Genomic DNA, 25,033 nt, shown 5'->3' on the forward strand with positions numbered 1-25,033 from the left:
TATTTTACAGCATATCATTCTTCAAAATTGTTATTCAAATTTTATTTTACCTTTTTTTTTCTTTATTAAGATCCTAAAATTCTAAATTTATAATTTTTTACCACTAATTTTTTTATGACTTGATAGTAGAATGAAAGAATTATCTGAGAATTGAATTGAGCTTACCTATACTTCCATGATTCCATCTTAATGCCTTATAAACTTTCACTAATCAAATTTGGCGGAGATCTATAAATAGCACTCTCATGATGAAAGCGGGAAACTCAATCACTAGTCTGCTGAAAACTGCCATGGCGGATAGGAGAGAGATACTAGAACCTTACGAACTCGATTACTCTGATCTCATCTCCGTTTCATCATCATCATTGGCGGAGATCAAACGACTCGAATCAGTGACGGTAGCAGTTATGGAAGCCCTAGGGCCTACTGGTCCAGGACTTCTCACCATTACTGGAATCCCTAATGTTTCAGAACACCGTAACTATCTGCTCTCTCGCGCAAGGGATCTTTCGCTTCTTCCGCATCACTATCGCAACCGTATTCTTAAGGTCTTCCTTGTTTTGCTCTCATTTCCTTTAAATTAGTGGTTGAATAATTTCGATTTTTTTATGTTTGGAAAATTGATCAATCAATTAATATTGTGAGATGTCTTGGTTTCAATTGTTAAAAGAGAATGTGATAGGATATCATTGTTTGTCCAAATGATATGATTGAGTGGAATTTAGTTGTTGCTGAAAACACAGTGAATTTATTAATGTTGATTCGCTCAAATTTAGTGAGATTGGATCACAGGTTTTAATGATTATTTTATGGAAAAGCAGTGATATTAGGAAAAATATTGCCTTGGATAATGGTTATTTCAAAGCTTGGTAAGTTGGATATGCAGCAATATTTGTAGGCAACGTTGACATTATATGGAGATACGCTGATAGCCTTACAGGCATTTAAGGATGCATTCTCTTTTACCTAATTATTTTATCTATCTTGTTAATCATCTTTTAGTTGAAGCTGATAATGTGAACTTATCAATATCACTTCTTGTAAACTCTAATAAAACCTGGCAAGTATTGAAAATTTGTTCTACAAGGTGAACATAACAGTTATAGATGTTTAAATCTAGTAAACATTTTCAGGATATTAAGTCAATAATCAGAGGGTGTGGGGGCTAGTCTTTGGGTGTGAGGCACCCAAAATTCAAAAAATATAAAATAATCTAGAACCCAAAAAACCCAGCAGAAGAGAATAGAAAATATACCTTGTGGGTGCCCGCATCAAATGAGCTCCTTCTAAGACTAAGAGTAAAAAGCGTGTTCCTATGTCTCATCATAGGCGTTATAATGCACGTTGAGGCGCTTGCCTTAGGGCATTGTATCGCCTGTCATATCAAGGCACCCAATCCATCACCCGCCTAACCTTAGGTGAGCTTTTTAAGACTAAGATCGAGACATTTCATATCTTCTCTAAGCCATCCACACATTTCACATTTTTGTCTTATTGACTTTTAAACCAAACCAAACAATAACAAAGTGGGAGAAAGCAATGGTAGCAAACTTCATGAGAATAATTATGATATCGGAGCTCGTTTGCAATGACGCACAAAATTTCAGTATTGGGGGTCCTTACGTCTGCATCTTACTAGTAATGCTTCATTTTTAATTGAGTGAATATTAAGGAGACCATTCGTAAAATAAAAAGTTAGTGCTTGTTGTATGCGATTTTCAGTTGGTTTTGCCGTTCTTAATTCTGTAAATTGTACATTGTAGTATTCATTATCGTCCTATGGACTCGTAAGAATACAAGGAGGTGTTTTTTGGGATTGCTTCTATTTTTATCTTCAATCTGCTGCCTATGGGATGATAGACACATGTCATACAGCAAGTACGTTGGATACTTATGAGGATGATGATGAATTGAGTGTCATTCCTTCTACAACCTATGCTCAAAAATGCCTATATTTTGGCAGTTTACCTCTATATTATCCGTTCATGTCTTCAGCAATGTAGTCGTGACTTATGAATGAAGGTATATTGCAGGATCATGGCTTAGGGAGTGATGTTCCGTTGAAGAATTTGGATAGATGTGTCTCTTCATTTGCAATGCAGTTGAAATATGAGCATGATCTGGATTCGAGTAACTTGAGCCAAGAAAGCTCAAAGGATATTGAAAAACCCATTTCTGTTGATGAAAATATTGTTTCTGAGGGGTATGAAAAGTCGATGGATGATCACTTCAAGGCTCTTGGTTGTAGCTTTAGAGAACTTGGATTATGTATGATGGACCTGGGACTTCGTGTAGCACGGATTTGTGATAGGGCTATCGGCGGAAAGGTATTGGAGAACAGCTTGTTGGAGTCAGGGACAGCAAAGGGTCGTCTCATTCACTATCATTCTTCTCTCGATACTTTTATAATCAAAGAATCAGGCAGAAGAAAGGGGTCTAAGAAAGGACAGCAAAAATCAGAACCAAAGAGCTTGCATTTTAAGGATGAAATGAAGTCCTGCAGGATTGATCAAATGCATAGAGTTGGCAATAGTGGAAGGGCATGTGTTAAAAGTTGTGACCTTTGGCAACAGTGGCATTATGACTATGGTACTTTTACTGTTCTTACTAGTCCAATGTTTATAAGACCAAGAAGTTTTCAGATGGGCAAAAGGGAAGATGATTGTCTGCTTTCTGGAGGGTTGGAATGCCCGTCACCCAGTGGTAATACTTATTTGCAGATCTTTCATCCGAACAAGAAAACCATTTGTACTGTAAAGGCGCCTCCTGATAGTTTCATTCTGCAAGTGGGTGAGTCGGCTGATATACTGTCAAGACAGAAGGTTCAGGCAACTCTTCACTCCGTTTTACGACCAATAGAACTAGAAAACCTGAGCAGGGAAACTTTTGTTGTATTTTTACATCCAGCTTGGAATAAAGTATTTGATATTTTAGATTATCCTGTGGAGCAGGTAACCTCTTATGATCATTTTCAGAAACATGTGGAGACACCTGAAAGTGATGAAGAGCTTAAAAAACTAACACAAGATATTGACAATATAATTCCTCCCCTTTCTACTCGGCTAAAGAATGGGATGAGCTTTGCAGAATTCTCCCGTGAAACGACCAAGCAATATTATGGTGGTAATGGTTTGCAATCAAACAAATGAGGATCGGGAGGCCAGAAAATTATGTATTTATGTTCATTCCCCGTAGCCTTAGCAGAGGCACATAGTGCAATTTGTGGATGCTGGATCAAAGTAAACGAAGTGTTGTACCTGATTTGTGGATAGATTCAGTGTCCGGTTATATGATTTTTTTTTAGAAAGGTGATTTTTCTTCTGTATGACGAGACTGTTAATTTTGTGGTATTATTTGCTTGACTTAGGAAGCAATTTGAATTTTCAACTATCTGTCATCGTTATAACTTGTTACCTTGTTCATTCATTTTGATTATTCTCTAGCATTTTACTGAACTGAGAAACTCTCATCGAGTTATTTTTTAAGAACTTATCTTAAAAGGTAATGGGAACCAGACATTATATCATCCATTAAAAAAATCGGAACTTTCATAATGTGGCAATTTCAGACCAGCTCACATGTAGTTTGCACTTTACAACATTTAAGAGACGTGTTAGTTTTACTGTATTTTGCAGGGTGAATAAAACGGTTGCTGTTCTGGAAACCACAACATGGTCATTTCTCAAAGACTTCTTGGAACTTTCTTGCAAACTATTTAAAGTTTTATATCTGGCTCTTTGCAGTTTGATCATTTCAAACAATCCAACGTGTTGAAGCGTAAAGCAACACTATTAATGATTTGAAATTAGAATTTCTTTGTATACCTAGCTGAATGAAGGGATAGACTTGAAATTAGATATTTCTTTGTTTGTTCGTTGTCCTAAGTAGTTTTCTGAGAGAGAAAAAAGGAACTTGTCAAACTGAATTTCCATCGTTCATACTCTACTCATGTCTGTTCAAAGTGGAATCATGCACCCACTTAAAAAAGTGTCATTTCTTCAATCTCCGTCATTTTGATTGTAATCTACTTGTTTTAGTTGTTTCCAGTTTGTTCTTGGCTACTTGTGTATAATTTTATTACCCTGATAAAACTCACATTGGAACTAATATTCTGATTCACCATCTTATCTATCTCTGAATTATTAATTTAAGTGTCTCGAGTCAGACTCTTGTCTGTGGAGTTCACCGCTGCAAATGTGATGTGCGTGGGGAGCTTCTTGTGCTACAATCTCTGAAAATGAGGGGTATGAACACCAGCTTATTGTGCTACAATTTTCTGAGAATCAGGCGTATGAGCACAACAGAGGTTGTTGTGCTAACTAGCTCTCTGACGGTTGCATCCGGATTTACATCATTAATAAAACTCGACTTTTTAACCTTAATTACTAAGGCGTCTTTCTTTTTTATGCACTTTTGCTTAAATTCTATATCTCTACTTGATAATCACAAGGGTAGGACTATTAGTTAGACACAGTGGTTTCTTGATGAGTAATTGGTGTATAATTGTGTTTCTGTACCACTTAGAACATGTTCTCTTCAACTTATCTTTTTAACTTATTACTTATTCTTATTGGAATCAAATCAGATCAGACCAGATCAAATTTGATCAAAACTATTCATATCAGATTAGAAAGTTTCAGACCAGACCAGATCGGATCAGATCAGACCAGATCAGACCATACCATTATTATTATTATTATTATTATTATTATTATTATTATTATTATTATTATTACTACTATTATTATTACTATTATTATTATTATTATTATTATTATCATTATTATTAATATTATTATTATTATTATTATTATTATTATTATTATTATCATTATTATTCCTTTTATTATTATTATTATTATTATTATTATTATTTTTATTATTATTACTATTACTATTACTATTATTATTATTATTATTATTATTATTATTATTATTATTATTATTAATGTTATCTAATGTACAACTACCTAAACCTTAAGAACACTTTACTTTCTAGCATTTATTATTGTATCTAACATTCACCTGCTTTATTCTTGGAATCAGATCAGACCATATCAGATCAGACTGAATCAGAACAGATCAGACTAGATCAGATCAGACCAGATCAGATTAGATCAGATTAGACTTTAGTAAATTCAGATCAGATCCAATCAGATCAGACGAAGAGAACAGACCTTAGTTGATCTATTATGAATGACGACCAATATTCATTATTTACACTTCTGGTTACACTAAATATGTTATGCCCACACCAGTGAACCATTATCCTTTCCTAAAGCCTCTAAATCATGTACGATATGACACTTTAATCGCTTCTGTTTACCAAGCCAAACTAGAGAAAATTGCCAAGTACAGCTGAATCTCCTCTTAGATTTGTACATATTCCTCATCATTGTATCTTCTTATCTGAGCATTATTGGACCTGGCTCTGTTGGGCTGTTTAGGCTAACACAACACATATTTTTATATCTCTTTATTTTTGCCTTTTTAAAATTTTTATTTTTGATATGGTGGGGTAATGCAAGAGTGAATCATCCCTGGGCCAAGTTATTAAAGTGAATGAGTGAATACAGAGGGAGGAGGTAAAGTAGAGGAATTATTGGTTAGTCGCTTGCAATTTGCATGTCTTCTTGTTGAAGACCTCAACATCATCTTTGGAAAGGAAAGATGACAAACTTTTACTCCTTCTAGGCAAAGGGAATAAAGGGTTGCTTCCTCTGATTTGTTGCAGCAGTGACTATGTTTTTAACCGAGGTGAACATTTTGGACCACTCTCATGATCCAATACTTAGTGGGTTGAGTGTCACTTGTGCTGTGAGAGATGGACCATAATGTACATTAGTGATTGGTAATAGTTGAGAATCATAGGTTAGCCTAGTAGTTGAGTGCTTGTCGTTTTATCTTTGTGATATCTAACAGAATGAATAATTTTTTCTTCCTCTTACCTGTAGGGATTCTCTAGCATACCTCAGAATAAAACGCATCCTAGACTCGCCCTACGTACATGGGATTAGAATTGGCCCTTGTAGATTAATGTCTATTACACACTAAAGTAGATGAGTTTCTTGTAAAATAAATTTTTTATTGAAGAGAGAGAAAGAAAACATGCTTTTTTTGTGCTCTTTTTGGCATCAAATTATAGCCAAATTTGTTGATACATGAGTTGTCTTCAAGTGAAGCTTGGGCATTATGTGAAGTACGAGATCATGACGTCTCATAGTTACTAAGACATCGAAAGGTCACGCTTTCTTGCTTGTAAGTTCATTTCAGTTCTGAGTCTTTACTCTTATTGCAGAAATCTTGGTTTTAGTTTAAGAGAGACAATAATTGCTAATAAAATTGTTATCTCGCCTTAAAAAAGCAGGGGGTCCTTTCCTTTTGCCTGCCTACAATTTTGATAGTACTTGCAGAAATTTCCACACCCTTCAATTCTCTCATTTTATAATCACTTTCTAATATTTTCATTTTTAGACCCTCTATCATAGTAAATTTGCTACTCCTTCCGTTTCTTTTTAAACGTCCAATTTGATTTTTGGACATTATTCATCATTTACTCTTAATTTGTATTTTATTCTTAATCTATAAAGTAAAACATAGTCAAATGAGATCTTGTTTGATTCATCCCAACATAAGATTTATTAATATCTAATTTTTATAATTTTTAATTATACGCAATTAGAGATATTAAGGGTGGTATTAGTGTATTGACAAACATGCCCAGATCAAATGTGACATTTGAAAAGAAAATGGAAAGAGTATTAAAAAAGAGAGAAGTACTAAAGTATTCGAATAGAGTATATAATGTCTTAACTTACGTAGAATGTTGTATGTGAAAGTTCATACATACTTCATCACTTAGAATTCATTTGGATTTGAAATTGAAGTTCCAAAACTGGAGTGGTTGTTTTTAGAAGGCGTTACTACCACTAGCAAGCTAGCAATTTTATTTAGTCTTAGTTATTAGTGGATCTATGTTGACTTTTCAGAAAGAAAAACTAAAATTGATTAAAAAAGTAAAACTGTGACTATTATTATAGGATACAAAAAATAAAATGCTAATAACTATAGTTTTTCTTTGAATAAAGTCGAAAATAAATCAAATTCAATACGGACATTATTGCAAGAATTGATTTCATGTATACTTACATTTAGGTATATTTAGAATAAATTTTGACATGATTTTGTCGAGAAAATATGACAATTTCCATGAGGTTTTTTTTAACTGTTATTGCGTATAAAATAGGAAAAATATCAATGGTATCCTTGAATTTTGACATTTTATTAATAATGGTATATTTAAGTTTTTTTATTATCAATTTTACCTTATATTATTGGGCGTTTTACAACCGTAATTATTTTTGACTTTTTCTGTCCAAAATCGTTAATTGTCGTTTATGTTTTAAATCGAAAAAAAAAAGAAAAAAAGTTAACAGTTTTGGACGGAAAAAGTTAAAAAAGATTATAGTTATAATTTGTAAGACGCTCAACAATACGAAAATACCATTGATAATAAAAAACTTAAGGATATTATCGATAAAGTGTCAAAACTTAAAAATACCATTGATAATTTTCTAATAAAATAAAAGCCATAAGATTTATTGTCTTGTGAAAAAATCTTGGAAAAAAGTAGTAGTGTCAATCTCCTTTGAGCAACCAAATAAAAGCAATAAGCGTAGATCATAATAATACCTGGATAGTGGATACAATACACGTATTACTATGGAAAAATAGTTGTACAAGTCATACAATGAAACTGTTGCAAAAATTATAGGTACAAAATTGTAGAAGACTAACGCGGCCACTACCACACAATCTTAGTGATAATATAATAAAAAATTAGTGTAATTTAATAGAAAAATCTCAAGTTTGGTAGTTATGCTTGTTTAACTTTAATAATCTCATTTTCTTCACGGATATATTTCAATGTATTACCGTTTGAAATTGTGATATGAGGTGGTCATGAAAAATTGAGAAATTTTTTTTTATGATTAAATTTCATTAGCAGAATGGCATGATGCATATTATAAAAATTTACACTATAAATTATTTTCATTACTGTCATTTAGTATCAATAAACAAACAGATGGTTAAAGTTCTTATCGGTTAATGGTGGAGTATTTCCTTCTTTTGAAGTATAATTTGTGAAACCCAAAAACTGCCGAGATAATGCACATTTTGAGGTTATAATTATAGCCATGGCCCATGAGGATATAAAACCCCTGAGGCCCTGACCTGGGGAGGGCATCTGTGAAAGTAGAGTTGTGCAATGATTTGTGAGTGCATAAAAGTCACTAGACAATATTTGGTTGACCTCTGAAAATATTCTAAATTACAATCATGTTTGAAAGACCGCTTGATCGGAATAATCCTACAGTTGACATTTATTTGGTTAAGAACATAAAAAAAAAATTCATAATTAGAAAAACTTAAGTTAGAATTTTGAGCAGTTTAGAAGAGGAGAGAATATATGTAGATGGTTGTTAAAATTGACTTTCTTAGGTGTAGAGTTGATTAAACTGTTATATTTATTAGACATAGTTTTTTATATTATTTTATTTTAGTTTAAGTAGTTGGGATTATAACTTTTACATTATTGACCTTTCAAGTTATTAAAATTGACCCTGAATTATTATAAATTGAATTAGTAAGAAGGTTGAAAAACTAGAACTAAAATAAACATGATTGAAAACAATTTTTTAATTATCGCAAATGCATTTTTTTAAATAAATTATAAGACCTTTAGTTTATGTTTTTATGTTTTTTTTTTCTAGGATGGCCTCCAATTTAGATTTAAATATCACTATAGTTATAACCTAATACTGCTCAATATACCAATGACTTCTCTTAACTTGAGTTGGTTACTTTTTGTGTTTGGTGGAGGTAGCAATATATTTACCAAATTAAGGTGAAGTAGCCATGAACTTGTCCTCCAATAATTACCACATTTTTAAGTGTGGAAAAGTAGAGTGATTTAATGAGTGTGAGTTTGGTCCCTTTAATATCCGTATGAAGAAAAAGAAAGGAAGTTATGAGGGTTGATATTTCTCAAATCTCTCAAAAGATCAGAAATTAAAATTAAATTTATTATTTAAAATTCGCATATATTTTTTAAAACGTAAAATCAAATGCCCCACACATCAAAGTGTCATTCTCGTCATTTACGATCCATATTCCATGTAGTATAAGAAGAAGCAATAAACGTGTATAGTCCCACATGAAATAAATGGTAGGAGGTAAGATTTTTAGCACCAAATACCACTTTAATAATTGTGCTACACAGTTGCACTCATAAAAGTTACAAGACACTCAATATCACATGCTTAGGATGTATAGATTTCATAGCAGTGAATTTATAGTAATGCACAAGAGTGATTATGCAAAACCATGCTTTATTCAATAGAGTAACTGGTTTGAATAGGACTTGACCCAAATAATCAGAATCAAATATGGGTAGGGGGATAATTGTGTAGTATAATGAAGAGACATGAAGTTTTGTCAATACTTGGAGTACAAGAGGACCACCATTGGACATAATGCTCTCTTTCAAAGATAATAGAGCCAGGCACCAGTGAGCAGCTTAATGCTCCTTTGACTGTGCCCCAGGCCCCTAACTCATATGTGTTCAAACTCTTCATTCCTAGCCTAGCCCCCCTCCCCCTCCCCCTCTACTCCTAAATCATTCACCAATTACCTCATATTTGAAGAAAAAACATAAATGGCTAACTTATGATTTGTGTACCGCTTTGATTCAGCTACATTTTATTTTGTTGCTTTTTTTAGTTGGCGAAAATAATTGAAAAGAAGTATCATACTACTCGTTCCTTTGTGTTTGCTTTTTTCGACCAATTTTTATGTGAGCTTTTTTGTCGAATGAGACAGATTTAAAGGAAATGAAGAAGTATTATTATATAGATATGAGATGAAGAGAGAAATAAGTAGGTAGATGAGATTAGAAGAATATGATCTACTATCAAAATAGAAATTATAGCAAACTCAATGAGACGGAAAAATAGCTCAACTTGTCCTCAAAAATTACTAACAAAAAGGGTTCTGATAAATTTTTACCCCAAAGAGAGTTGAATAGTTATATTATACTCTTCTATTTATTTGAGTTTGTCTCAAGAATTTTTTTTGTCAAATGAGGCAAATTCAAATGGACATAGAAAATATCATCATATGGATGATGAGATGAAGAGAGAAATAAATTGGTAGATGAAATTAAAACCACTGTCAAAATAAAAATTATAGCACAATTCAAAAAGCCGACAAAATAGCTCAAATTGTCCTAGAAAATTACTAAATGATTAGTCTATTTCGTTAATAAAAGGGCCTTAGACGAATTTTTTCCCAAAAGAGAGTTGAACTAATTAATAGATTTTCTATATCATGCAAATCGAATTAAAAGCTTTTTATATTATTGCATAGAAAATTTAGAAAAACAAAGAAAATACCGTGATGATGAGCTATATTGGCTCATATAGGATGGTGCCATCCTATAACTTTTGAAACTCTTTTAGATTGTGTTTGAGAATATGTATTTTATTTGAAAATTTGAAATTAGTTTAAATTTATTGTTTGGTAAATTAAAAATTTTTATATTTTTATTTGGATCAAATTTTACAATTATTTTTAAAGTAGTTAAAGTTGAAAATTTGAGAATGACTACCAAAATCTTGTCATTTTTAAATTCTTTATTTGTGATTTACATAACTGAAATTCATACCTAGTGTTACATTGTGTTGCTTGGATGAATGAAGGTCCAACATAATCCGATGCTATATAGCAAGCTCGACAACTTGTAGGAAACATAAATGCTTGGTACTTGATTTTGTATTAGGAAACTTATTACTCCTACTTAGAGCATCTCATATGATAAAAAAAACTTTCATATAAGGTAATTAAAGTAGACAAATTCAAAGGAACCGAGTAATAAGAATAAGACATCGAATTTAGGATAATCATTGTTGTTATATAAAATGTTCGAATACTTCGTATTTTTCTTATTTTTATTCCTAATTTATACTTTTCTGATATAAATATCGACAATTATTTATTCTTATAGACTTTTTATGAAACATCTTAAAAAAATTTAGTCTATTTATAATTTTGTAATATAAAAAGTACTAATTTTGTGATATAAATATCCCCAAAAGCTACAAAGTTTGATTATTAAATCCAAAGTGTGAACAAAAGTAAGGAAAGAAGCAAGATTTGCACAAAAGAAAGAATAAATATAGTAGTACAAATAAAAAAAAAAAAGTACACTCTATAAAAGGGTAAAAGAACCAACCTCTGCTTATCCAAGTCACCAAGAAAACACTAGACACTAGTGAGAGACTGAGAGATCAGCATTCAGCAAGCTAAGCTTAGCCTCTCTGAAAAAAATGGAGGATACTATTACCAACCCAATGTTAATTAGTGAAAAAGAAAATCTTAACAGCAGTGTGAATAAACTGCCTGAAAGTCCCAGGTTACCCATGGAATTTCTGTCAAGATCATGGAGTTTACCGGCTCTTCAACTCTCAAAAGCTCTATCTCATTCCCTCCCTTCTTTTGTTTCCAAAACTGCTACTTCCTGCACAACTCCTCCTATTCTTGAAGAACAAGATCATTCTGCCTTCTTTTCTGGTGATTCTGATGATCATAAAAGACTCATTTCTGGAAATTCTTTCTCATTTGCTTCCTCTGCAACTTCTCAACTTGTTCTTGAGCGCATTATGTCTCAATCTGTAAGTTCTCATGGAAAAATTATATACCAAATTATTATTAATTCACTACCTTCTTTTTGGGTTCTTTTTAGCTTGTTTTGGGTTCTATTCTGTCTTAAAAATGTTTGAACTAAAGCAAAAGTTGATGCCCTATGTGATCGAGCACCTTGCATGTACCTTGACTCACCCTGAACAGAATTTACCCAAAAATATAATATCTAATGATGACTTTAGTTCATTTTTAGTACACAATATTCAAAATTCTACAATACATTTGTTTAATTCTGTTGGGATAGTTTGTAGTAAATATTCGTACTGCATATCATAAGCTGAATTCTGTGACAGTGATTGAAGATATTGTGGGCATGTAATGTTGCAGGAAGTGTCACCAATGACATCAGGAAGGCCTTCATGTAGTGAACCACCAAATGGGTTTGGAGGCCAAAGTTTTTCTGCTTCATCTCTTACAGCTGAAATGTTTGACAGTCCTACTGATCCCATTTCACCTCCTCTGGATTTTGATAAGGTTTTGCTCCTAACTTCTGTTTTTCTTTGTCTAGTTTTAACTTTTTAAGTTACTCATTGCTTTTTTGACCTGATACAACATTTGTGTGATGTGATCTTTCTATTTTTACACTACTACACATACTTGATCTTGTTTTATACACTTGACCACTTTTAACTTTTAAGTTGAGGCTAGTTTCTATTTCACGTATGTGATAGAATTTTAATTCTCACCTCTGACAGACTTAAAATTAAAGTGTCAAGTCTCAATAGGCATCTACGACTAACTAATTCTTGATCTTGGACTTCAATTATACCATTCACATATCTTATTACTTCCTAAGTTGCTATCAATGACGAATATGGTGAATCGATTTCATCAATGTCGGAAAAACAAAGATTATTTTTGAAAACAAAGATGTTTCCGGTAGCAAAACATCTTTTACATAATGGCATATATAAGAAACACATTAGTTAATAAATTATTTTATCGTAGTCTGTTATAATTCAAAACAAAGAAAAAAAACTGTATAAATTTTTAAAAAGATAAAACACCATTTAAATAAAAAAATTTGAAAAAAAAGTCCAAATTAGATCTTTGCTATAATCCAATTCCATTATTTAAATGTAAATTGGTTAGTGGATTAGTTTAGAAATAAACATAGAGTAATTAAAGCATGAAAGAAACAGAGAAGACAAGGGTATAGCTTGGAGAGTAGAGATGTCAGCTTTGTTTCCTGAAGTGAGGCTCCTTCTTTCTCCTATATATGACGCATTGCTTTTTAGGTTGTCTTTTATATACTGGCCTATGATTGTGTTAATATTGCACTTGCACAGTTCATTAACTGTAAACATTAGGACATCACTTTTGTATAGTAATCTAATTATTTCTTTCAATCCTGTTTTTCTCAATTCCAATCCGTCCACAATCCACATAGTACTGTCAACTCTCAACTGTGTGCATTCTGAATTTCTGATTGGAATGGATAAAACTATTTTACTTTGATTTTGAACTCTCAATCACCAAAGAAAATCTTGTATAGATTTGATATATACTATTTTAATGTGCACTAACCTTAAAAAATACAAAAATAGAGTATGTTTTATGTTTTTCTACTTGATAAGTACATCATTGGAACTATTTGTTATTTCTAAGTTGACGCAAATTAAAATAGTGTGGACTAACTTTATACAAAACTAATTGCCAATCAGCACTGCATGGTCTTTATATGTTAATGTAGCTCCTGTATTTTATGTAGACTTGACAATTGACATTCACCCATGGGTAACATTACATACCCATGGAGTGAAATTGGTTTTTTTTACCCATTGAAAAGATAGTCTTACCTCATAATTTACTTCCTCCGTCCTTTGAATTCAGCATAGTACAACTTAAAATCTTATTTTGATTTGCACAATTTATCAAAATCAAAAGAAGATAACTTAAGAAGAATGTGACACTTAACTTATTGTTGCGATAGGACTTTCTTTTTAAAATGGCGTGTGGAGAAATAAATTAGTTGGGCATATAGTTGTAGAGAGCTTTCATACATTTAACAATAGTGTCCACCACTGACCACGTGTATCCTATGTGTCACATCGTCTTTTGATTTTGCTACATTTAACAATAGTGTCCACCAAGGGAAACTAAAGACACTCCTTTTTGGATTGAAGGGGTAGGTTAGAATGATAGGTGGACGGGTATGAACAATAAATTTCATTCCCAAAGCTATACTATACTCCTATAGATGATTTAGATTTAGTGTAGTTCCTTTATTTTTGTCCATTCAATTTCAAACTGAGTTAGTAGGAAAAGGATTCTCTATAGAAAAAGGGAAGGACACAGAGAAGGAAAACTGGAAAAAGTAAGGCTTTTTCCTTGTTTGGCTCGTTTTATTAGTTGGGAACCTTTGTTGACTAATCCTTTTCTTTTCGAGGTTTATGAAGGAAAAGAGAGAATAATAGTTTTAAGCTTAAGCATATCTAATCAGCTGCTTATAAGTGGCTATTGATAGTATAAGCTTTTTTAGATGGTGGGGACTGGGGGAATTCATATGGCAGCCATTTCTTGAATACAGAAAAAGTTAAAAAAATACTCTTAAATCCTAAAGGATTGTTTGTTTTGAAAGAAAATATTTTTTGTGAAAAAGAATTCCTTTTCTTCTGAAAATTACGTTTTATTGAACTATGCAAATGATAATTTTATTTTTTTGTTTGGTTCATTGGATAATACAAATGTGGGATTAGGAGCGGAGAGTAATTGATTAAAAAAAAAAAACTCTACTTTTCATCTTACATTTTATTTTAAATCCCTAATTGTAAAACTGAAACAAAAATAAGAAAAATGTTTTCTGTCAAACCAAACACCCTATAATCTCAAATTTCATAAGGTCTTCACCAACAAAGTGGAAAAGCCATTGATATTTTTTTCTTTTTTTGTGAAATCGAGTAGGTTTACTTAGTTAACATAAGGGTGTACAAATTAAGTTTGGTTGTGCCATCTTGGTGGGATTAATTTTGGTAAATCTAGTTTACAAGCACATTTCCCCCAATAAAAAGAGTGGAGGATGCAATTAAGAGTCCATTTTATTGAAGGAACATCAAGTTCTGATAATAAAAGGCAAGGGTTCATAACTCAGACATTATGCATTTAAGTACTCTATATAACAATTCCAAGTTGAAGTAGTACACTATTTAGAACAATACTTAATGCATCAATTCACCTCAACATAAAAGGATTTGATAGTCACTTAGTACACTCTAAAGATCTAGATTTGAGCCAATCCAAAATATCACCAAAGACAAGCTCTACATTTTCTTGTGGCTCACCAACTAGCTGATGCCACATACCCGGATATATCTTGAGAGTCTTATCCTTGCTGGTTGCGCGTTGATACAACTCCTCCACACACGCTGGGTCACACACCACGTCATCGCTGCCGTGAACTATCATCAATGGGATGTCAACCTCCTCAAACCTCCCTTGAACCTCCCTACATATCCTCATTAGCTCATGCGCTGTGGCTGCGCGTGGTTTTCCCATGTATCTCTTTGGGCTCGAGATTGCTAGCTTACGCTTCCATTCCTCCTAAAGATTCAAAGGGCATGTGATATGTTGCAATACATAATAATACGATAACTAATAATAATTCGAACATTTATTTACTATTTGTTGTATTTGAAATTTGACACCAATAATACCATATGTTATGGTATGTTATGGAAATAAAAAGTTAATCTCTAATTGAGGTTGATCCTACCTGTGACACATATTACTTGCATCACGTTTAAATAACAATTTTAGAGTAAAAAAAAAGAAAGAAAACGAGAAGAGAGTGAAGGGAAAGAAAGATAATAAAAATGTGTGTTTTTCTTTCAATTTTTTTTTTTTTGAGAAATTACAATCTTAACAAAATTTATTTATATTTTCTTTCAAAGTCCTCTCCTTTTTTTTTTTAATATTTAAACAAGGGAAATTCCACCTCTTTCATTACCTCCCTTTACTTCTATAAAAACAGTGTTATGGTGTACTTAGAAGAACATCGTTTACTGTTCTGATTTCATTAATATTAATGTTGATATAATCATGATTTCATTAACATTAATGTTGATAATCATGATTCATTAATATTAACAATGTTAATAATCATGATTCCATTAGGCCACATCCCGATGACATGCAACTCTTTCCTACAAATACAAAAACTAAGCACAAATACAAATGGCTTCAAAATCAAGGAAAATGATTAAATTAAAGATCTTTTAAAAGTACTTTTTCTATTCTTTTACTTATTATCAAACACCGGTTTAATGTATCTGTCTAATTTGTCGGATAGTTTATTTTTAGAATTAAACGCAATCAAAAATTATAAAAATTTGATATTATGAAAAATACAACGAGACGAATAAAACAAGATCACACGTAATTATGTTTTATCTCGTTTTATACAATATGTAAAATGGTACTTTCCATAGAACAATTAATAGTTCAAAATTTTTATTTTACTCAAAATTTGGAGAAATTTGTAGATAAAATGAAATGATAATTTTAATATTTGAATAAAAAAAAATTAGCCATATAGAAAAATAGAATTGAATATTCAGTAGTAAATCAAATCAAAATAAAAAATTAAATCTCATAAAAATAAAGTGATAGAAGTACTGAATACTGATTACTGATTAGTCAGGACTCAGGACCCTCACCTTGAAGGAAACATTAGGAATAGACCCACGCGTAGGAACCACGCGCCAAGTAGGCAATGCCCAAGCAGCAAGTCCAAGCAGGTGTTCCAAAGGCCAAGGTGGCTTAAATTTTGGACTAATGCCACACATTGCTCCATTCAACACCAACCCATCAAACCATTTACCTTCCTCCACGCGCTTTTTCCTCAGCGTGATAAGCAGCGCTATTGCTCCGCCAAGCGATTCTGAGTACAAAAACGATGGCAAATCCGGCGCGTGCGTCTCACAAAACGAATCAAAGAACGAAATGCAGTCATCTACCACAGGATTGATATCAGGAATATGTGCTACATAGCCATCAAGCGCGTCGGAATATCCGTGTCCTTGATGATCTATTGCGCATACCACGAATCCTGCTTTGGCGAAATAGATGGAGGTGAGTTGCACGGTCCAGCTCGATTCGCCTGTGTAACCGTGCACGACACAGATAACTCCAATTTTCTTGGCTTCCAGTGGGATCCACCACTGAGTGAAGAGCTTCATGCCTCGCGAGTTAGTGATGTATTCGGATGTATGACTCACTGAGTGCTTTGCATAGAACTCGGCTGGAGAAAGCGAACCAAAAGGACTCTTCTCGTTGGCTTCTGCAATTGGGTGCACCATTTTTTTTCCTTTTCCTCGTCTTTTTGGGTTTTTCCGTTTTACTGGAATGAATTTTGGGTATTTTAAAAGATGGGAGAGCAGAGCAGATTTTCTGATAATAATTGTGGCAGAATGAGTCTGATAGGAAGATCAACCTACCAAAGGTAGTTGGGGATAGATCATAGATGGGTTTCTTTAATGAGTTTTTTTTTCTTTGTTTCTTCCTAATTGATTTTTTTGCTTTATTTTTTTTCTTGGATTTGATTTAAGGAAAATATAACCTCGATAAATTTCAAGTATGATATTTTGGATTATGTTAATTTTAGGTCTTGTATGTGTCAATTTAATTTATTTTTTGTAAAATTTAAGTAATTGTTTGACCTAAAAATTACTTAAGTCAAACGAGTAGCTTAAAAACTTGTGGTATTTTTAATTGCGTTTAATATTTAAATTAATTGATGTTTTCAAATATATACTTTTAGGTTAATATCTCATGGCCTCACCTTAATGTTTGAGTGCTTATATATAATTATTGTTTTTCTTCTTCATTATTTGTATTTGATAACAATTACTATCTACAATTACTTGGTTCTTCAATATTTTTTCCTTTCATTCTTCAATATTCTTTCTATTTAACATATTTAACATATTCATTACAAGGAGAAAGAAATTTAAATAAATTTTTTAAAAAACATATAAAGATAAAATCTAATATTGTGAGATCTTGTTATATATTTATTTTAATGTATAATTTTTATGCATTTTTTATAATGTTTTTTATAAAATTTACTTAGAAATGTTAAGGCTAAAAGATTACTCAATTGAAACACATTTTTTCAATGCATTGGATTTATATGGGTTGCAATGCAATTGTCATGAATCCCATGAAAAATGGACGTAAAACAGACATGTCGTTACGTGTGCAGGTCTTGAATCTTTTTAATGGTTGGGAATTTGGGATATTATTTGAGTAGTTGGTTGGGAGATGATTTTAGCATGATTAAATCAGGAATTGGCCCATATGTTCAACTGCAAACAATTTTATTTATTGTCTTATTCATTACTTTCCCCGACTATTTTATTTTGTCACTTGCCACTTCAATAAATGTCTAATTATAATTATTTTTTTATTGCGGGTAGAGATAATCGCTACAGTATAAGAAAAGAGATAATTAATTCTTAATAGTCTAATTACTATAAATTCACTAATCACCGTTGGCTACTGCCCTCATTCGAATAAATATTCCATTCCACTTTTTTCTTGTTTAAAAAAGGGAAAAAAAAAAGAAAGGAGAAAAAGAGTAAAGAAACAAAGAAAAGAAATAAGCATCACCCTTTGGTATGCTTTCTGGAATAATATTTACTTGCTTATTAAAAAAAAGCTTTTGAGAAATTTACATCCTAAGAGCTTTTACAAACCTTCTTTGCTTAAGTATACAATAAAGGAAACTAGTCATGTGACTACTGACTAGCATGTGCTTCTTCCTTCCCTCCCAAAAAGAGGTAATATGTATTTGCCTTAGGCCCTTGGGCTTTGATGCTTTCTCTACTCTCTATACTCTATTAGTGCCTCATTATTGATATACTTGATACTATAATTAACTGATGGTTGCTTAGAATTTTTTAGTTCTCTGTAACTATTATGGAGTTGACAAAAAAAGAGGTTTGTGTAGTCGCCCCATCATCTGACTTGAAAAGTATCATGTCATTTCTCATCACTTTCGTAAGCCATAAAAATGGCCAAGTTGAATGTGTTCTGGTCCTGGATAAAAATTGGGTGCTAGGACAGTAGGACAGGCTTCAGAATAAATGAGTTGTGCCTTAAAATTTCTGGCTAAATGCCGAAGAAAATTGTTGAAATTCAGATGTGCTGGTTTTGCAACTTATAGAGTGGTGTAAATGTGATAAAAATTGCCAACTGTGGATCTTTCTCGAGCCGAGGGACTCTTTTGCCGCACTCTTCTTTATGGGTATGGGTTGTTGTCTTCCTTCCCTCCTCAGACCCCGATGATGACGATGGAATGTGATGACATAAGAAATACCTTAAAATCGATCAAATTCATTTTTTGCAGAACATTTAGTTTCCAGAACTAATTATGTTGATACTAGTGCTTATCTTTCCTGTGATCTGCCTGAGAGAGTTAAAACTTTATTGACCTTGCCACAGTACCTTGCAAGCAGTACCCCCCAACCCTTACTGCCCCCCATACGTGTGGGTCCTAGAAGCGGTGGAACAACACCCTGTGCTGGTGGTACAGTTGGGAGTAAGACAGTAGGAAGGTGGCTAAAGGAGAGGCGAGAGAAGAAAAAAGAGGAGTTGCGTGTGCACAATGCGCAGCTTCATGCAGCTGTTTCTGTTGCTGCAGTTGCTGCAGCAGTGGCAGCAACAGCTGCAGCAACTGCTGCTGCTTCCGGATCATCTGGAAAAGACGATCAAGCAGAACAGACCGACATGGCAATGGCTTCAGCTGCCACTTTGGTGGCTGCAAGGTGCGTAGAGGCAGCCGAGGCAATGGGTGCTGAAAGAGAACAATTGGCTTCTGTTATAAGTTCAGCTGTTAATGTTCAGTCTCATGGTGATATCATGACTCTCACTGCTGCTGCTGCAACAGGTTAGTGTGTTCTTATTCTATTGAGTATTGACATAGGAAATCATATTGCTGCATTTTCTCAATCGAAGAGTAACTTAGAAAAGATTAGAGGCATGGGAAATTGGATGTGATCATGTACTATGATAAAGGGATCTATGGAAAACCTAATTATCATAAACGAAAATCAAAGTTAGACATTGCAATCCTTCGGTTGCAAGGTGGAAAATCTTTTTACAATTTATATTTCGATAACCAAGTTATTGGAGAATCATGTGTGGGTCTAGTGGTGGGTGCCTCTTATTCTACTCTTGTGATACGGGTTCAATTCTCACCACCTACTAGAAGGATCAGTTCTCCTTACCCCTTTCTCGCCCATAGTGGATTCTCCTTACCTCTGAATCAAAAATACAAATTTAACAAAGCTACTTTCGCCTAGGTCACTTGGACTCATCTTGCTATCCTTCATCTTGAATCCTTGACATTTGAGATGACATTATATATGTCTGGAAATGCTTGTTAACTGAAGGGGGTTCTCTTTACAAACCATTTCTTTCTATGTGCATATGCAGCCTTAAGAGGAGCAGCTACATTGAAGGCAAGGACTATGAAAGAAGTGTGTAATATAGCAGCTGTTCTACCTGTGGAAAGAGGTATCAAAGGTGAGAACAGACACAGTCGAAATGGAAGTTACAATGGCGAAGCTAATCTCAATAGTAAAAACTTTCTTGGTTTATGTAATGAAGAGCTTCTAGCTAGGGGCTCTGAACTTCTCAAACGCACTCGAACAGGTGATCTTTCTCCGCCTACCTCTGGTTTAAAAATTCAGGTAAATGGTTATTGATCAAGTTCTTTCATATGGTTTACTAATACCAGGTGACCTTCACTGGAAAATCGTCTCAGTTTACATTGATAGAACTGGCCAGGTTGAGTTCTTCCAGATTCCTGTAACTTGCTTGACATCCTCTCCAATCGTATGTCCTTTTTCTTCTAACCATACTCTTTTAATGCAGGTTGTGCTCAAAATGAAGAGCAGTCATGTAGCAGGAACAATCACCAAGAAGAAGAAAAGTAGTCTTCAAAATCCTGTGTCATTATTTTTCTTTTTAACCAAAAGAATTCCTTCCCTTCTAAGATTATCGTCTATTTGGTTACAGAAGTGTTACTCGAAGTGTGCAAAGACATGCCAGTATGGCCTGAGAGGCGGTCCATCAAAATCGCAGGAGAGGATCGACATTACTTTGGGCTAAAAACGGCTACACATAGAGTAATAGAGTTCGAGTGCAGGACGCAACAAGAATATGATATATGGACTCAAGGCGTCTCAAGGCTCCTGTCGCTGGTCAATGAAAGGAAGAAAACCAGTTCAAGTCCAAGAACCAATATGTACTGGAATTAAGAGGCTTAACTTCGATTATGATAGCAGCTAATACAGATATGTAGAGTTAGTTGATTCGGACAATTCTCTTTTCGGCAAACTTTGATAGGTTGATTATAAACGGATCAAGACACTCAAATTGTGGGAAGGATGTATTTGAATGTCCTAAGCATTACCAATCTCCGTCCCTTGATATTTCGATCACTTATTGAGTAAAAACTTCTTATGATCAGTGTTGCAAACTTATAATGAAAAGAGGATATAGCGTCCCAATACCCAACCTATTCTTGTATGGTTTTTACATGAATTATCAATTACTACATAACTATTGGCCGGACCAGCGCAGGACACAACCCTCTCATGACTTGTATGAGTACCGTAACCATGCACAACACTTTCGACACGCAGTTTCTGTCGGCAAGGACTCACAAGCTACTGTTTTGTGACATGTTCGCTTCAGCATCATGCCCATGCCAAGCTATAATGAGCTACTGTTTTTGCAACTTACTGGTAAAAGGCACTCTCACATTGAAACTAATTTATTCCTCAGCATAACAACCAAAAATATTGCTTTCTCGCAGCTGTCTATAAGGTTTTTCCTTTCAGGGACACAATCTACCAACACATTAAAACTCTTTCGTAACCAACACACTTAGGGCCGTTTGGTAATTGTAACAAAACTCTTTCGTAACCAACACACTTAGGGTCCGTTTGATAGATTGTAATAAATGGTGGTAATGAAAATGAAAACTAATATAAATTTAGTTGAATAATCTTTTGGTTACCTTAATGTCTATACTAGTTCATTTTCCATCATTTTATTTTCTTTATAAAATTCACTTCAAGAGGTCATATTAGATGGTAATGAAAATTTGTAAAAAAAAATAAAATTGTGATCATAGTTTACTCATCATGGGAATGACATGGAATTTTTAATGAAATTATACACCATAAATCATTTTTATTACCACCATTTAGTACCACTAACCAAACGGGCAGTTAGTGTTTTGTTGTTAGGTGTGAATGGCAATGCAGCCAAAAGCCAACGTCAACCTTGCTTCACAATTATATGCATAATGCAGCCGAAGAATAAAGACAAGCCCACTTCACAATTATTTGCAATAGAAATAATACATCTCATACAACCCAGCATAAAATTCAAACAGGAATAAATTTGGAAAATTGAAAAAAAATTCTTGTACATTTTTATAACTCCAAGAAAATGATATGCAGAAACAAAATGAACTATCTACTTATAAATTCGTTACATTCTCATGGTTTGGAAGACGATTGTAACTGATCAAAGTTCAATTACCTAACTGTCAGCAGCTCTGAAAACTGTTAACAGAGAAAGGAACAGGTTTATTATATCAAGGTATAATGACACTGCAGCCCAGATGTACTCATCGTATGTGTGTCGCTTGATGAGATTGTCGGTGTCGTAAACGATGTAGCCACAAAAGATGATGGATGCTATACAACCGTAGATCATAACACCAATTTTGCCCAACGGGAAAAAAATCTGAAATTACAAGATTAAGTAAGTTTAGGTTGCTAAACAAACATTGGAATTTAAGAAGCAAAAAGACAAACCCAGTAAGAGTATCCCACCTGAACCAACGCAAAGATCATCAAGACAATCAAGGACCCGAACAAGAAAGGTCCAAGGAAATTGAAGTCATGGCCTTTGTTCGCCGCCCAAAATGTGTAGAGAGTGAGACTTACAACCACTGCAGACGTCAAAATCACAGACTCCAATATGACTTTCCCTGTATTGCAGTACTTGAGTGAGTTTATGCCATAGCAAATCACATACTCCCCCCATCACTCTAAATACTTTACATTTACTACTTTAATTTGTTTCACTTAATTTGCTACATATAAAATTAAGACATAGAATTACGCTCTCATCTATCTCGTTCACACGTTAAATCCTCTTCCTTCTTCTCATCGCACATTCGAATTTTTGTTTAGTTCTCCCAAAACCCAAATAAAAAAAGGCACCTGAGCATATATTGCTAAACTTGCAATTGCATGCATTTATATTGTACCACAAAAGAAAAATCTCACTCTAATGTGCAATATTTATGGTTCGGCCTATAGCTCAGCAATGTGCCTTCTTATGATAATATGTAGTCTTACTTAACAAGCCTATAGCTCAACAAGTCACCAAGTCCGACATTAGAAATAGTAGGATACAATCCGAAATTTCAACTACCAAACTACTTTCTGAAATTAATATTCACTATTGTACAAGCAATGGTGAGACTGGGGCACTTTTTACTTATGAAGTTGCACGTGATGTTTGATAGCGACAATAAATTAGAGTATCAAGACAGTAACGACTGCTTCATTACACTAATTGCAAGAGTCATCAAACTGACTTTTAAAATTATCCGTAACATGAAATTAAAAAATATAAATTTTGCTATTAAAAATCCAAATAGTCACCAATTTACTTCCATCCAGAATCAAAATTCAAATATCTCACGACCAATTGCAAAATGATAGCAAAATCAAATCCGAGAAAGAAAACTTACCGCTAGTAAATGCACATGTCAACCCAACAGCAAACGCAAGCGAGAGTGTGAATATCGAAAGCAGCACATAGTTTACCGGATGACTTTGATGATAGTAATATAGTGGACATAGCACTATACACAACAAGAAATACACCAAATTAGCATAACAAGCATTACATGATAATTCCAAATTTCAAATCAAGGCGTACAAAACCATCCGAATTAACACAACAGTTCCAATCAAAATGATATTGCAATATATTCTATATCAAAGACTTCCTCATCCGAAATCGTAAGCAAGGAAAACACTTAGAATATCCTAGCAATTAACAAAATTAGTGAGGGGAAAATAGTCCCGCACCTGTCTTGACCGTGTATTAGTTCATTTCATTAAAACTGTATTAATATCGAATTATCGTTACATTCAACACATAAGAATGACATATGAATTGATTCACCACAAATTCGAGTCAAGAGTGCGGTTCACTTTCATACTAGTATCAGGAATTCGCCGCTAAATATAATCCAAACAACTAAATCAAATAAGCAATGAAAATTTATGCCAATTCCATCCAATTCCATCAATTCCTATCAAGATATAAACAACCCACCAAAGGTACCTACCCATAACAAATTCATTCAAAACGAAGTCCAATTGATTCAAAGGGAAGCCAATTAATTAAAAAAAAAAAATTCATTTAAAAGAAACCCAATTGAAATCCCCAATAATAAAATCAAATTCTTGACAAACCGCCATGATCAAAGACCACCAGTGAGCTCGTGTGTACAAGCCCATATAAGCGGAGAATCTACTATACACAAATTCGACGAGATTGCTTACTAAATAGGAGTTACCGACCAAGCTTATCACATACGGGCAGTTCCTCAACAAACAGCAACCAAAACGATCATAAAAGCAGATTAATAAAGAGAAGAAATTGTGAATTACCGATAAAAGGGGTGATAATAAGGATGATATAGCAAGCAAGACCACCACCACTAGAAGTAAAGAAATGGGCAATTGGATGATAAGATACAACAACAGCGCCCACAATAATTGTAGCAAGAAGCTGTATTGCAATAATTGAATAAACTTTCCTTATGAAACCCCATCTACGTTGTGAATCTTCAAGCATCACCGGATAAAGTTGTGATCCTGCTTCCACATCGTTTTTTCTGTTTGCTGGTTGCCACATCATTTCTTTTTGTGGAAGAATGTAAAAATTAAAGCTTTGATTTTTATTTCTTTAAGCGATGATTTAAGTTACTTGTTCGTGTGATTTTGAGAGAAAAAAGGGTTCTGATAGGTTTTAAAGGAAAGAAACGAAAGTTCTTGAGAAATCTTCAAACTCTTTTTGTGCAACTTTGATGGTGAGTTGGTAAGAGGGGATTAAGATGCGGTGGAAGATTCTGGAGTGACAAATTTGCCGTAGTTTCTAGGGTTCTCATGAGAATTGATACTTTCCTTATTTAGTTTGTCTTGTAGAAGTATTAGACCGTCTTACA

General features: G+C 33.4%; 4 protein-coding genes across 5 annotated transcripts; 2 read left to right on the top strand and 2 right to left on the bottom strand.

Moving 5' to 3' along the window:
• The first annotated feature begins 13 nt into the window (after window positions 1-13).
• LOC130798532 (uncharacterized) lies at window positions 14-4,494 on the top strand. Of its 2 annotated transcripts, XR_009039068.1 has the most exons (3): window positions 27-548; window positions 2,034-3,308; window positions 3,636-4,494. XR_009039068.1 is itself a non-coding variant. In XM_057661558.1 (2 exons), the coding sequence occupies exons 1-2, from the start codon at window positions 246-248 to the stop codon at window positions 3,147-3,149; spliced, it is 1,419 nt and encodes a 472-aa protein (XP_057517541.1). In that variant the 5' UTR covers window positions 14-245; the 3' UTR covers window positions 3,150-3,403. The 2 variants fall into 2 exon arrangements, 1 of the variants encoding a protein (XP_057517541.1); XM_057661558.1 differs by lacking the exon at window positions 3,636-4,494 and having other exon boundaries at window positions 14-548; window positions 2,034-3,403.
• Window positions 4,495-11,195: 6,701 nt separating this feature from the next.
• Window positions 11,196-21,283, top strand: LOC130798535 (VAN3-binding protein). The gene is made up of 7 exons (XM_057661570.1): window positions 11,196-11,732; window positions 12,091-12,237; window positions 19,207-19,651; window positions 20,200-20,418; window positions 20,504-20,553; window positions 20,641-20,698; window positions 20,785-21,283. The coding sequence occupies exons 1-7, from the start codon at window positions 11,388-11,390 to the stop codon at window positions 21,024-21,026; spliced, it is 1,506 nt and encodes a 501-aa protein (XP_057517553.1). The 5' UTR covers window positions 11,196-11,387; the 3' UTR covers window positions 21,027-21,283.
• Window positions 12,740-17,374, bottom strand: LOC130798536 (caffeoylshikimate esterase-like). Its single transcript, XM_057661572.1, has 2 exons — window positions 16,419-17,374; window positions 12,740-15,303 (listed from the first exon to the last, which is right to left on the bottom strand). Exons 1-2 carry the CDS (start codon window positions 17,058-17,060, stop codon window positions 14,962-14,964), a joined length of 984 nt encoding a protein of 327 aa, XP_057517555.1. The 5' UTR covers window positions 17,061-17,374; the 3' UTR covers window positions 12,740-14,961.
• Window positions 21,284-22,095: 812 nt separating the features above from the next.
• On the bottom strand, window positions 22,096-25,017 carry LOC130798537 (protein LIFEGUARD 2-like). The gene is made up of 4 exons (XM_057661573.1): window positions 24,477-25,017; window positions 23,546-23,659; window positions 22,617-22,774; window positions 22,096-22,527 (listed from the first exon to the last, which is right to left on the bottom strand). Exons 1-4 carry the CDS (start codon window positions 24,724-24,726, stop codon window positions 22,321-22,323), a joined length of 729 nt encoding a protein of 242 aa, XP_057517556.1. The 5' UTR covers window positions 24,727-25,017; the 3' UTR covers window positions 22,096-22,320.
• Window positions 25,018-25,033: the final 16 nt, after the last annotated feature.

This window comes from Amaranthus tricolor, chromosome 13 (genome assembly GCF_026212465.1).
Source record: "Amaranthus tricolor cultivar Red isolate AtriRed21 chromosome 13, ASM2621246v1, whole genome shotgun sequence".
In the NCBI taxonomy this organism is placed as follows: Eukaryota; Viridiplantae; Streptophyta; class Magnoliopsida; order Caryophyllales; family Amaranthaceae; genus Amaranthus; species Amaranthus tricolor.